We start from the raw sequence: 14,482 nt of genomic DNA, 5'->3' as shown, positions 1-14,482 counted from the left end.
CAATGCAAATGAGAGATCATTTTGATCCTATGCTAGATCTAAGATCCAACATGGACCCTGCTCTATAAAGAATTCATGCATATTTTGAATGTAAATTATTGTTAGGGGCAGAAATCCTGCAATAACCTGGTCAGTTTAGAAAGAGTGAAGAGGTAAGTTTCCAGTCAGATCCATTCTCCAAGCACTTTAATCACAATGTTCTCCAGTAGCAAAACGATGCCTGTTTCCCAGAATATATCTGAGGTGGTCTGAAACTCCACCACAGCTCATAACATCTGCATGACCACGATTCTGCTATGCTAAACATGGTTGCTATTTGGATCTTCCTTGCACAACATAATAGACCCAGCTGCCCACCCCCACCCCCAAAATCCAGATTGTTGTTTAAGATAGTCATGACCATAAAATCAATCAGGTTGAAAATATATTGAAAAGCTTTTGTCTGATTCTGCTTGTACACAAAGTCTGTGCGTATTGGTGCAGTTCATGGAACCATGTAAATTAGTAGAACCAGCTGCAACTTTTTCACACCAACTATGTCTGATTCTTGTGTCAGCCTCAGCTCAGAGATAGCACTGTCACCTCTGAGTCACAGGTTGTGGGTTCAAGCATCACTCAAGAGATTTGAGCACATAATCTAGGCTGACACTTCATTTAAATTAATAGACAGGAAATTGGGCAGGTTTTGTTAGGGGTGTGTGCTCCATTCCACCCAATTTCCCTGTGCCCAGGCAATAGGGTTGCCCACTCCAGTTGGACGTGTTCCAGAGGGTTTTATCACATGACTTACAGCATTGTAGGACTTGTTCTATTTGATTTATGCAGGGTGGTGTGCTGTGACTTTGTGTAGTGTGGAAAGGTATGGTGTGATAAACTGAGGTGCTTTCACGCAGAGCAGAGGCGGTGGGAATTTGCTGAGTGACACACACTAGGATATCATTAGGTGTACTAATCTCCCGGATTGCTTGCAGCAGAGATTAATCTTTAATTCCTGGAGATTCCAGGACAATCCTTGAGGATTGGCAACTCTGCCAGGTTGATCCAATAGGCCCAGGTGTAGGAAGTAGATCCGTCCCACGATGTTTCATGTGCTATGCCACAAAGTGGAAAGATGTGAGTTTCTCAATGGAGCCATTGAGGAGGTGCTAGTGAGATGGTGATTTTCCACAGGAAGGAGGAATGGTCAGAGAGAAGATCAACCTGGACCACTCTTGTACATCAGCCAGTAGCCAGTGCCAGAGTAGCATAAAAGAGCAAGGAGCAGGTGATTTGCTGAATCTCCTAGTCAGAGACTGTTGCACTGAACAGGAGGGCCTAAAGAGGAAACAATTAAACATAGAAGAAGAAATTAATTGATCCATATTGCTTCCCAAAATTTTAAACATGCCAAAAAACTTAATATTCCTGCATGCTAATATATGAAATGCAAGAAAAAATAATTAGTGATTTTTAATGAGACTATTCTTATGGGAGGTAGTTTGATGATTTGCTTAATTTCTGTATTGTTATGCCTGCAGTCGGAAGGCAAAAAAGTTGGATGAAGTCATTACTCACAGAGGAATAAATGATAAACATCTTACCCCATCGCACACTCCGCACCATCTTCTAAAATGTTCTTTTGGGATTGTTCATTTTTAGAATTTAATTTTCAGTAAACATTTGACGTTTGGGTATGGCGCTACATATATAAACAAGACATTCACATGAAAGCAGTTTATTTTGTTCTCATGAAGTACTACAATGTATTACCATCTCATTTCATTACTGACGGTTTCTTTAGGCACCAGTGTATTTGGAGGAGATAAGGCTGCATGCAAAATACAAGGACATTTTGATTTACCTGACATGTCTGCAGATGGTGACATTCTAGGTGGACTGTTCCATATTCATACCAAAGTCATTATTCAAGATTTGGCTGTTAAATCTCAAGCAAAAATGTTAGGATGTGAAAGGTAAGCAATAACATAAGGATCACTTATCTCTTATTGAATACACTGTTTTGATATACTTTACATTAGTTTCTTGAAAGGCTGATTACTGGTCACAGTACAATGTAGGCTGCTACATAAATGAACAAGATGTAGTCTTTAACATTTCTAAACTGGATGATTGTTAACATCACCTTGTACTCGAATTGTACTGATTAAGTGGACTAATAAGATTAATTATTGATTCATCATTAATTCTAACATTTGAAGTTGTTTGACGCAACTGTAAATGATCAGATACATGTAGGAATTCGGTACAAGTAGTCACTTTCTTTCTAGAATTTTATCGATTTATATTTAACTCCAAGAATCTCTCAACTTGTATGTTGTGCTCTCATTTCCTGCTCATTCACTTGATTTCAGATAATTTGATGACAATTAAAACTAGTTTCAAAAACTGCACACAAATTGCATCTAATCGATTTTGTAGTTTCAATTTTAGAGCATTTCGCTGGGCACAAACAATGATCTTTGCAATAGAAGAAATCAACAAGGATTCAACACTACTTCCAAATATCACACTGGGCTACAAGATTTATGACTCCTGCGGGAAACACCCCATGTCTCTGAGAGTAGCTATCTCTCTTGTTAATGGTCAGGAGGAAATAGTGTCGAATTCTAGATGTACTGCCAGTGATGTGCCTGTCATAATCGGAGCTCCTTCTTCAACACCGTGCATGATAATATCTCAAACGTTAGCACCATTTCAGATTCCAGTGGTAAGAGTTTACAGAAATCAACTTTGCAGTTAAAAGGTTTAAAGTAACAGTATAATTTATTTCTCTATATGTGCTTTAACAAACAATACAGCAATATTTCTATTTAAAATTATTTCCTTAATGCATTTGTAGCAGTTCTGAAACCAGATACCCCTGTTAGGATAATAAATGATGAATTATAATTTAATATGTGTCGGTGCTTTGACATTTTCTGAGAAATGATTTGCTTTTATAGATCATTTCTCTTCTAATGAAAGTGATACAATAATTACTACCATAAAGGACCCTACAGTTTACATTAGCTTCTTGGTTTTCATTTGTATTAATTTAACCAATTCATACCTATTTTACTTTTAGCTATCTATCTTACAAAGAAACTAGTCTTGTTTGCCACTCTGTATCTCCCCATTACCTGCTACTATACTTTTTTTAAAATTCATTCCTGGGATGTGGGCATCACTGGCAAGGCCAGCATTTATTGCCCATCCCTAATTGCCCTTGAGAAAGTGATGGTGAGCCGCCTTCTTGAACCGCTGCAGTCCGTGTGGTGAAGGTACTCCCACAGTGCTGTTAAGGAGGGAGTTCCAGGATTTTGACCCAGCGACGATGAAGGAACGGCGATATATTTCCAAGTCAGGATGGTGTGTAACTGGAGGGGAACTTGGAGGTGATGGTGTTCCCATGCGGCTGCTGCCCTTGTCCTTCTAGGTGGTAGAGGTCACAGGTTTGGGAGGTGCTGTCGAAGAAGCCTTGGCGAGTTGCTGCAGTGCATCTTGTAGATGGTACACACTGCAGCCACGGTACGCCAGTGGTGGAAGGAGTGAATGTTTAAGGTGGTAGATGGGGTGCCAATCAAGCGGGCTGCTTTGTCCTGGATGGTGTCAAGCTTCTTGAGTGTTGTTGGAGTTGCACTCATCCAGGCAAGTGGAGAGTATTCCATCACACTCTTTACTTGTGCCTTGGAGGCTATAAATAGTTTGCTTTCATCAGAAAACTTGAGTTACTGTTAAAGTGTGAATAAAAAAGGGAAATAAAAACTTCCAAATGATGAACAGCTAAATGTGGTTGACATATTGACACACTACTAGTAATTTAATTTGTTCCCCAACTCTTTTCCTGCAAATTGCAAATTCTTACTGTGTGCTATCAGCATAGAGCATTACGCCAGGAGCAATTGTATGGCAGAAACATAGGTTTTATGTGTTTCCCACTTTGAGCACCTCATAAAATTGAGGCAGACCTTTTCAGTGCGCAGTACACTCTCGTACTCAGACTGTGCACTAAGGCTACTAGGCCACTACTGCTTTATCTTTGCCTTTATCAACTTGAACGATGACTTCTCCAATGCTTTTCTTGTTGGCCTTCCCACAGCAACCCTCCAAAAGCTACCTGTTGTTCAGAAATGTGAGGCCCTTATCCTTACTCACACAAAGTCCAACAATCCCATCATCCCATCTTTGTCAAGCTTCACTGTTCTGAAAATTGATTTCAAGATCCTCATCTTAGCCTTCAAACCCTCCACGGTATCACCTTACCACCAGCTGTGTATCCCTGTGCACATCCTCTGCTCCTCTGATATCAGTTTACTCCTTGTTCCCTGCTCCTTTTATTCCATCAGCAGCAGCCACTATGTTCCTGCCCTCTGATACTCCATCCCTAAACTCTGCTTTGCGACTTCCCTCCAGCCTTCAAAGGCTTCTTAAAAATCCTTCTCGTTGTCCATGCTTTGGGCTTAGTCCTAACCTTGCTGTTTCGCTTCTCTTCATTCCACTCAATGTCCACTCTTTCTCCTCAGCCTGTAAAGTGCTCTGAGATGTCTTGGGGAATGTTATAGAAATGTAAGTAATTGTTGTCTATTAACAAAAGACAGTTTTTTTCAAGACTGAATGATGTTACTAAGTGTAGACATAACTAAAGCTACAGTCATTCTAGAAGTGGATGCAGAGCTCTCAACAATGTCACATGTTTTCTTACCAGGTTGAGAATATAGAGTTTATGCTGTCTGTTTATATGATATCTGGATAAAACAAAAGGAAAGAATACCCCTTCCTGCCATGCTGATGTCTGGGACTAAGAAAGCAACAGCTGTGTTGTGAAGATGGTTTAAAAAAAGCATTGCATTGTGATACCTGCACTGTTTATAGGTTTAGCCTTGATAAAACTCTAAAAGCTGGCTATTGAGACACAAGACTAAAACAATAATTCCATATGAATTACTTGGAGATATTGGGAAAATTGCTAGGAATGTAATGTTATTTAAACATTATGTTGTTTTCCTTACAATGTTTTTTGTAATTTCCTTTACAGCTCAGTTATTATGCAACTTGTTCCTGTCTCAGCAATAAGCTTGAGTTCCCAACATTTCTCCGAATAATACCCAGTGATAACTATCAGATCAAGGTTATGGCCCAACTTGTGAAAAGGTTTGGTTGGACTTGGGTTGGCTTTCTTGCAAGTGATAATGACTGTGGTCGATATGGACTACAGATATTCAGGGTTGAAATCCAAGAATCTGGTGCCTGTATTGCATTTATTGAATCACTCCCCAAAATCTACTCCAAAACAAAGACACAACAAATTGTTAATACTATAAAAATGTCTTCAGCAAGAGCCATTGTTATATTTGCCAGTGACTTAGATTTCTTTCCTGTGGCAAAAGAATTAGTGCAGCAAAACATTACTGGTCGACAATGGATAGCCAGTGAATCTTCCATCATTTCAGGAGTACTGTCGACAAAAGAACTGCATCCGGTGATGAGTGGAACAATAGGGACTGCAATACAAGGAGCAGATATTCTTGGACTGAGAAAATTTCTCCTTAGACTCCAGCCTTTTAAATCCCTTGCTAATGTGTTCGTTAGAGAATTTTGGGAAATATTATTCAACTGTACATTTAAAATGGCACAACATACATCTGGTTATCCACAACAGCTCTGTACTGGCTCTGAAGATCTAGCTAAACAAAAAAACACATATTCTTATGAGTCTCAGCTGAGAATTTCATACAACGTGTACAAAACAATTTATTCTGTAGCACAAGCTCTGCACAATTTGCTTTCATGTGTACCGGGAAAAGGGCCATTCACAAATGGAACATGTGGCAATATTTTAAACATGGAACCAGGACAGGTAGGAAAATGTAAAGAATGTTGTTTATACTTGCCTCTTACTTGAATGCAGTGAAACATTCTTCTGTTAATATTCAATTTGGTAAGAAAAAGACGTATTCCAACTGAAAATAAATTGAGCCACAGGATAAGTGCACATCCCAGTTCATTGTTGGAAATCAAATGTACTTACAATAAAGTGCATTTTAGAAGTTCATGCATAAATCTACAAATGGAGTAACAGTTCACCATTAAAAACAGTCTGATTATCTGTTTATTTGGAAACAATGTTCTCACAGGCTGAGAACATTGTTTTTTATTTCTGGAGTTGCATCTATACTTCTAAAATAATAGGTATATATGCTAATTATTATCTTGAATTATTTTAGACACACACATCTTTACAAAATTAAGATCACGTTCTGTGTAAAATTATCTACTTAACTTTTGAGAGATATTGATTGGAGCAATTGATATTAATATCCTTGATACCTATATGAATCTGTCTTATTAAAGATGAAGCCTGATACTCATCCATGTCTTGAGATTTCAGTATTAATAAATATAGAACAAGGGATAATATGCAAGGATTGCAATGCACTTGAAGTGATATTATGGTACAAAATGAATGTAAAAATTACGTTACAGCGCTGCAATATTTCAGTCTATTTTTGTTTGGTTTTTTTGTCTTTAAATTTGTTGTTCTTACTATTTTCACCTGGGTCCTTCCCAAGTTCAGAAAATGTATGAGATGCAGAAATCGATATGTTTCATGTTAGCAGTCAGTAGCTTTTTGTTGTATTGGTGGACAAACATGTCTCATTTCTCCTCAGTAATAATAATAATAATGATAAAAGAGAGTAGCGGATGCTCAGTACCATTTATTTTTGATTCCATACTTTTTGAAATGTTACTTGTTTTGTACATTCCAGTTTAGAAACTGGCAGGTAAATTTGCAACTGAGTAGTGCACAGAATAGCATTAAAGGTGTTTGTGACTTTATTATTGGGAAATAATTTACAATTAATTAAGGAAGAATTGTTTGTCCAATATATATCAGATGGAAATTATAACATATATTAATATTAAGAACTGCACAGAGCTAGTTCATTATAAATTATTTGTGATCTCTTTGTACAGCTTCTACATTACCTGAAAGAAGTCAAATTTAAAAGCAGACTTGGAGAGGACATATACTTTGATGAAATTGGAGATGTAGTTGCATTGTACGATATTCTAAACTGGCAGCTGGATGCTGAAGGCAATGTTCAGTATGTAAATATCGGGAGATATAACGCATCTTCAGGACCCGGGCAGGAACTTAAGATTAATGAAGAGTCAATTATTTGGAATGGAGGACAGACTACGGTAAATTGCACTGAAGATGACACAAAGATGGGCAGCATTGTAGGCAGTGTAGATGAAAACATAAAATTACAAAGGGACATCAATAGATTAATAAATGGGAAAAACTGTGGCAAATGGATTTCAATGTAGGCAAATGTGAGGTCATCCACATTGGATCTAAAAAGGATAGAACAGGGTACTCTCTAAATGGTGAAAAGCTAGAAACAGTGGAGGTCCAAAGAGAGTTGGGGGTCCAGATACATAGATCATTAAAATGTCATGAGCAGGTACAGAAAATAATCAAAAAGGCTGGCCTATTATCTAGAGGACTAGAATACAAGAGGGTAGAAGTTATGCTGCAGCTATACAAAACCCTGGTTAGGCCACACCTGGAGTACTGTGAGCAGTTCTGGGCACCACACCTTAGGAAGGATATATTGGCCTTGGAGGAAGTGCAGCGTAGGTTTACCTGAATGACACCCAGACTCCAGGGGTTAAATTACAAGGAGAGATTACACAAATTAGGGTTGTATTCTCTAAAATTTAGATGGTTAAGGGGTGATCTGATCGAAGTTTTCAAGGTATTAAGGGGAACAGATAGGGTAGAGAGAAACTATTTCTGCTGGTTGGGGAGTCTAGGACTAGGGGGCATAGTCTAAAAATTAGAGCCAGACCGTTCAGGAGTGAAATTAGGAAACGCTTCTACACACAAAGGGTGGTAGAAGTTTGGAACTCTCTTCCGCAAACAGCAATTGATGCTGGATCAATTGTTAATTTTAAATCTGAGATTGATAGATTTTTGTTAACCAAAGGTATTAAGGGATATGGGCCAAAGGCGGGTATATGGGGTTAGGTCACAGATCAGCCATGATCTCACTGAATGGTGGAACAGGCTCGAGGGGCTCAATGGCTTACTCATGTTCCTATGTTCCTAAGATGGTTTATTTCACTTATGGCTGCAGCATTTATGAATCGTGCATTTTTTGCATTTGTGAGATAAAGCCATTAATGCACCAATATCAGAGCAATATCTCTCAGTATTGATACAATAGTTGTTTCATAAACATATTTAATTTAAACAATGGTACAAGATATTTTTCCAGTATAAAGATATGCATTTTTCTATGAACAGGTGTTGAAGTCATTCTGTAGTGAAAGCTGTTCCCCAGGTACTAGAAAAGGGGTCAGGAAAGGTCAGCCAATTTGCTGTTTTGACTGCATTCCATGTGCTGATGGTGAGATTAACAACCAGACAGGTAAGTGATTTAAGAGCATAATTAAGTGAGAATTGGCAAACAGATAAATATTTATATTAAATTACAAATGCAGAGTATATAAAAAAAGACATGATTATAAACCAATAATCTCATGGATCGCAACACTATAGGCCACCTGGAACATGTGACAACTCCAGGGACATCTGCAGCAGAGGCCCCATGACAGGGGCCGTAAGGGCAGTTTGTGCTTCTGCCATTGATGCTTAGACTGCTACCACAGAGATCTATGACACCAGGTTGGGGAGGCCTATCTCTACTGGCCTCTAAACAATTGCGGCTGAAATACAGACAATTATCTTTCAGGGCTTCAGTGATCTCATTAGTACCATTAGGTCTTCTTTCCCACAGATCAGTGGCCATGCAAGACGAGTGCCTGATACTAGTGGCATAGCAGGAATATATTTACAACATGGTAGTGTCTCTCAGGCTAGCAGCACATAGGTGTCCTCCTGCCAGACTCAAATTCCTGCACACCAGGCAGGAAGGAGCAAGAAGCAAGCTGCACAAACAACAGAAGAGGTGCAGCCTATAGTGGGTCCATTTCAGGGTTTAGTTGCGATGAGACAAGGACCATCTCTGTCCAAAGAGGCTTATAAGGAGGCGGTAATGACAGAAAATGGGAAATTTGATGTCACTATGTCATTGCCGCCTCCTTTAAATATACTTGCTCAATTTTCACCAGGCACTTCTGCCATCTGAGGGAAATGATTACAGAAAATTTCAAAATCATTGAATTATACGAGGAGACAGCATAATGGATCCCCACCCCATTTCCTCCCTCTGTCTGTCTGAAAATGTGGGCTCTGGAGTGTATGATGGCATCCAGTGCTATTTCAAGTTTATACCCAATGGTAAAAGAGTTAATTATTCATCCTGACACCCCACAATCCCAGATATTTTGCACAATAGGTGAAAGATTGGGGAATGCAGATGCTCAAAGGTGTCCTTGTACATTACAAGAGGATTTGAGTACAGGAGTAAAGAAGTCTTACTCCAATTATATAGGGCCTTGGTGAGACCCCACCTGGAGTACTGTGTACAATTTTGGTCTCTTTACCTAAGGAAGGATATACTTGCCATAGAGGGAGTGCAACAAAGGTGCACGAGATTGATTCCTGGGATGGCGGGACTGTTGTATGAGAAGAGATTGAGTAAACTAGGCCTGTATTCTCTTGAATTCTGAAGAATGAGAGGGGATCTCATTGAAGCATACAAAATTATTGCAGGGCTTGATAGGGTGGATGCTGGGAGAATGTTTCCCTTGGCTGGGGAGCCTAGAACCAGGGGCCACAGCCTCAGGATAAAGGGTAGGCCATTCAGGACTGAGATGAGAAGACATTTCTTCACACAGAGGGTGGTGAATCTTTGGAATTCTCTACCCCAGAGGGCTGTGGGGGCTCAGTCATTGGGTATATTCAAAACAGAAGTCGATAGATTTCTGACTAGTAAGGGCATCAAGGGATATGGCGATAGGGCCGGTGAATGGAGTTGGGGCAGAAGATCAGCCATGATCTCATTGAATGGCGGAGCAGGCTCGAAGGGCCAAATGGCCTACTCCTATTTCTTATGTTCTTATGTTCTAAGTTACAGTTCATGAGGAGCACTGCCTTGTCTAAGGAAGCTGATTTTTCCAGAGCATGAAAAAAGCATATTAGGTAATAGTCTGAATTATAACACCATCTGCAAGGTAACAGATTTGGGATGTAGCCCAAACTGCAACTCCTGCTATAAGGTAAGAGACTGAAAGCATTAGTCATACTATCCTTTAAGGGAACAACCTTCCATATAAATGAACAGCAAAGTATTGACTATACGTAAGTGGAGGTGACATTATTGGCACTCAGTTTCCATGGAGAAAAATAGTATTACACTGATGGTCACAGACCATCCTGTATATATTTGTTATGGAATTGACATTCTTTTATATGATATGAGCAAAGCAAGCACACCACTTTAATTTTTGAATGTTGCAGATTCAATTGAATGCATAAAATACCCCTCAAGTTACTGGTCCAATGAACACCAAGACCAATGCATTCCAAAAGAAATTGAGTTCCTCACTTTTGAAGACACCATGGGAATCACATTAACAACAGTCACGTTGTCTGGTACTTGCATCACGATAGCTGTTGCAGCAGTGTTCTTGGTTCATAAGAAGACTCCTGTTGTAAAGGCTAACAATTCTGAACTGAGTTTTCTTCTCCTGCTGTCTTTAATTTTTTGCTTCCTGTGCTCTCTTGCATTCATTACACAGCCCTCGGTCTGGTCTTGTATGTTGCGACACACAGTCTTTGGAGTTTCCTTTGTCCTTTGTATTTCTTGTATTCTTGGGAAAACAATTGTTGTTTTAATGGCATTTAAGGCTACTCTACCTAACAACAATCTGCTAAAATGGTTTGGGCCTACACAGCAGAGAGGTATTGTGTTTGTTGCCACTGGTATTCAGGTGATAATATGTATATTGTGGTTGGTCACCCCTCCTACATTCCCAACACAAACCACCAAGTATCAAAATGCAAAAATAATATTGGAATGTAATGTTGGGTCTGTAACAGTCTTTAGCTGCATGTTAGGATACATAGGGGGAAAAATTCAGTTGGTTTGTGCCTCCCGTTAGCGCCTTAAGAGGGCGCTAATGGGGCACAAAGCAACTAGCGCCCTGCGCAGCGATGTTTGCGCCGCTCACGAAATTAACTAGACATTTTGCGGTGGCACTAAACACTACCGCCACGATCTCCTGCGCCGGCAGATCGTGACGTCAGTCGAGTGTGCAACGCCCCGGACTGGATGAGTGGCGTCCCCTGCCTTACCGCCTGCTGCTAGCAATGATAGGTTGAGGGGAACGTTTTGCAGTCAGGAAGGGACTGGGGGAGCGCTACTTAAAGGCGATCACTTCCTATCTTTTTTTGTTGGTGACATTTTTGCACCACGCATTCTGAGAGAGAGAGAGACTTCTGGAGAGATTCAACGCTGTATGAAGGAGTTTTGGGTACTGAGCAGCACTTTGCAGGTTCATTTTGGTTTGCCCTTTCTTGTATCGATTTAGAAGAGACTGTGGGGGCTGCACTCTGAGCTCTTTCCCTGGGTCTCTCCATTGTTCTTTCCAGCAGATTTGATGTACAGGTCTCTCCAGGCCGAGATTCAAGGCTGCAATGAGCAGGATGTGGATGGAGAGCAAGATCAACCCTCCCCTTTAAGAACTGGCCGGCACCATTGTGTCTGTGTTCCATTGTTGACTGACATCACAAGAGCTCCGCCAGCGCTCTGAGGTAGTGCCTCGCTCCTCGGCCTTTGCGCCTTAAGACAGGTGTGAAGTGCCTGATTTAGCGCTCCAATCACCTCCAGGGGCGATAAAAGCCAAGTTTGCAGTGTGAGGCGATAATTAGCTAATCTTTGCGCCCGGCCGATAATCGCGCCCCAAACGGGGCGATACTGAATCTTTCCCCCATAGGGTTATTAGCATGTCTGTGCTTTGTCTTGGCATTTTTTGCTCGAAGGCTACCAGATAACTTTAATGAAGCAAAATTTATAACCTTCAGCATGATTATCTTTTGTGTGGTTTGGCTAACTTTTGTACCTGCTTATATAAGTACACCATGGCTGTAGAGATATTTGCTATTCTTTCTTCAAGCACTGGTCTTCTTGGTTACATATTTGCCCCTAACTGTTACATTATCTTACTGAAGCCAGAGAAGAATACTAAAAAACACCTTATGGGGAAATAGAACTACAATCTATGCATAAATGTTTGTATGAAAAATTAGGAGAAACATTATATTTTCATAATAGTATTGATTGTTGGTATATAAATACTTATATAATGAGGAAATAGAAATTGTAAGCTTGTATGCTTGTTAGCTTTTAGTTACTGTATTAATAAACAATATGCTAAATTGGTCCATGACCTTAGACTATGTGTGTTGATTAATTTCCTCCCTTCTCTGCCAAAAGGCATTGCCCCTTTCTTGCTGGGGTATAGTACATGCTAATTAACCTTTAATACCTCACATGAGGGACTACTATTCATACAACAAATGTTGGCAAGCTACTCAACCATGAAGGAAGAGTCTCAGCTAAACCTGACCATGTCAGCCAACATCCACACAAATGCTCTTCCAGCACAAATCGATGGATTACGATGAGTGGGAACTGTTATGAGTTGAAATGGTATTTACTTATATCATGTTACAATTTTTGGATATCCTTAGATATTCTATCGGGTTCAGCGGTGCTGGTCCCTGCATCTTACATTCAGGAGTGTTCCCATATTTCCGAATATCTAATCATACAATAGCGTAACCCAGGAGCAGAGGGTTGTGAATCTTTGGAATTCTCCACCCGAAAGGGCTATGGATGCTGAGTTGTTGTGTATATTCAAGGCTGGGATAGATAGATTTTTGGATTCTAAGGATATGGGGACCAGGCGGGAAAGTGGAGTTGAGGTCAAAGATCAGCCATCTTATTGAATGGTAGAGCAGACTCAAAGGGCCATATGGCCTACTCCTGCTCTTAATTCTTATAGAGCGTAACAATAATACCCCCACCCCTTGTGATCCAAATTGGATATCATAGGAGTCATTTTCAACTTCACTGCCTGGGTGGTAACCCCAATGCAATGAAAACTGGACGAGCAATCTGCTTTGCCAGGTTACCGTCCAGGTGGCAACGTTGAAAGTGACCCTATGTCTTTAACATGTGCCTTCATGTGCACTTATCCAATCTTTTATTAAATGGACTGAAAACACCTTTGTGAGCGGAGGCCAAATACAAAATTATTAAGCTGCTTTATTTTATAGACAGCAAGTGCACATGCAGAGCGACAGTTCGAAACAAAACTCACTTAGTTCACCTAAATTGAAACCCCTCCTCGTGACTAAGATAAATACCTTGCCCCGGGTTAGCAGTCTGACTAATGCTTGCTTTGACTTGTCTAGCATTGAAATAGAACAAGGCATACATGAGCCTTAAATTAGTAATATCACTAGGTTTAGGGGCGATTTTCGGCAGTGTGTTCAGGCGCTAACGATCCTCCGAGGTGACCAAGGTGGGGTCTTGAGCTGAAACGCCGGATTAGCCTACGTTTAGCGCAAGATGCCATCTTGGTAAAGGAGTTGAAGCCTACGCTAGGAACAGCCACCCGGAGGCTCGTTAAGGGGCTGATTGCCACTTAAAATGCCCGCTAGCATTTACTAAAGAGGCTGCACGGCATTTTGGTAGCTAGCGCTTGTCCTAACCCCCTCGTCTAACAGCGACCTGCTGTTTGGGAGTAAACACAGTGTTGATGTCGATTTCAAGCGCTGCTCACCTTTTCATGCTGCTGGAGCTGTGAAGACCTCTGAAACACATCGGGAGACTTTCTGGGACACTTTGTCAAGACTTCACTAACAATCTAGCAACATTATTCTGCAAATTCTCTGAGGACTTTACATAAAAAGAGCAAGTGCTGTGCTCCTCCACCTTATAGGAGTCACCAGGAGCAAGGGAGTGCTTGGTCTTGGGCACTTTGCTCGGGGGTCCACTTTGGTCTGGACAAGGAATGGGAGGAGGATACGAGGCCAGGCAGAGCACCAGCTGCTGCAGGAGAGAGGGACATGAGGGCGAGGTGGCGTCCTTCCCATCTCCTCTGGACCTCTTCCACCAGGACCTCTAGTGCCATGTCCGAGAACCTGTGCGCTCTCTCCCTTGGTCCCTGAGCCATCCTACAACGTGTTGTTGTGTGCCAGCCGGTGCACGCCACACCTTAAGTGGAAGTGGGTGCAAGGACCCCACATATACTGCTCCACAAAAATTGCGTCTAGTCAGTACTTGAGTGCTAAACTTGCAGATGTCGGTTTTAGCACCTCCAGGCAAGGTCAAATTATGGTAATCAGCAATTAGGACAAAAATTGTGTGCTAAATCCAGCACCCATTTAGCACGAGTTTTCATTCTTTGGCCAAAATAATCCCCAATATTTCTTACAAAAGCAAAATACTGCAGATGCTGAAAATCTGAAATAAAAACAGAAAATGCTGGAAATACTCAGTAGGTCAGTCAGCATCTGTAG

General features: G+C 40.7%; 1 protein-coding gene across 1 annotated transcript; it reads left to right on the top strand.

Annotated features, from left to right (window-relative positions):
* Nucleotides 1-2,326: 2,326 nt before the first annotated feature.
* Nucleotides 2,327-12,253, top strand: LOC147115774 (extracellular calcium-sensing receptor-like). Its single transcript, XM_085989446.1, is given in 8 exon segments — nt 2,327-2,707; nt 5,015-5,836; nt 6,955-7,182; nt 7,446-7,448; nt 8,294-8,417; nt 10,412-11,041; nt 11,890-12,021; nt 12,024-12,253. Coding segments are annotated over 8 exon segments (2,427 nt in total). The 5' UTR covers nt 2,327-2,359; the 3' UTR covers nt 12,164-12,253.
* Nucleotides 12,254-14,482: the final 2,229 nt, after the last annotated feature.

Source organism: Somniosus microcephalus, chromosome 6, assembly GCF_052327205.1.
Source record: "Somniosus microcephalus isolate GS21.2 chromosome 6, FLI_Smic_1.0, whole genome shotgun sequence".
NCBI classification, from domain to species: Eukaryota; Metazoa; Chordata; class Chondrichthyes; order Squaliformes; family Somniosidae; genus Somniosus; species Somniosus microcephalus.
The sequence above is the reverse complement of the archived record's forward strand: the minus strand, read 5'-3'. Positions and strand labels throughout refer to the sequence as shown.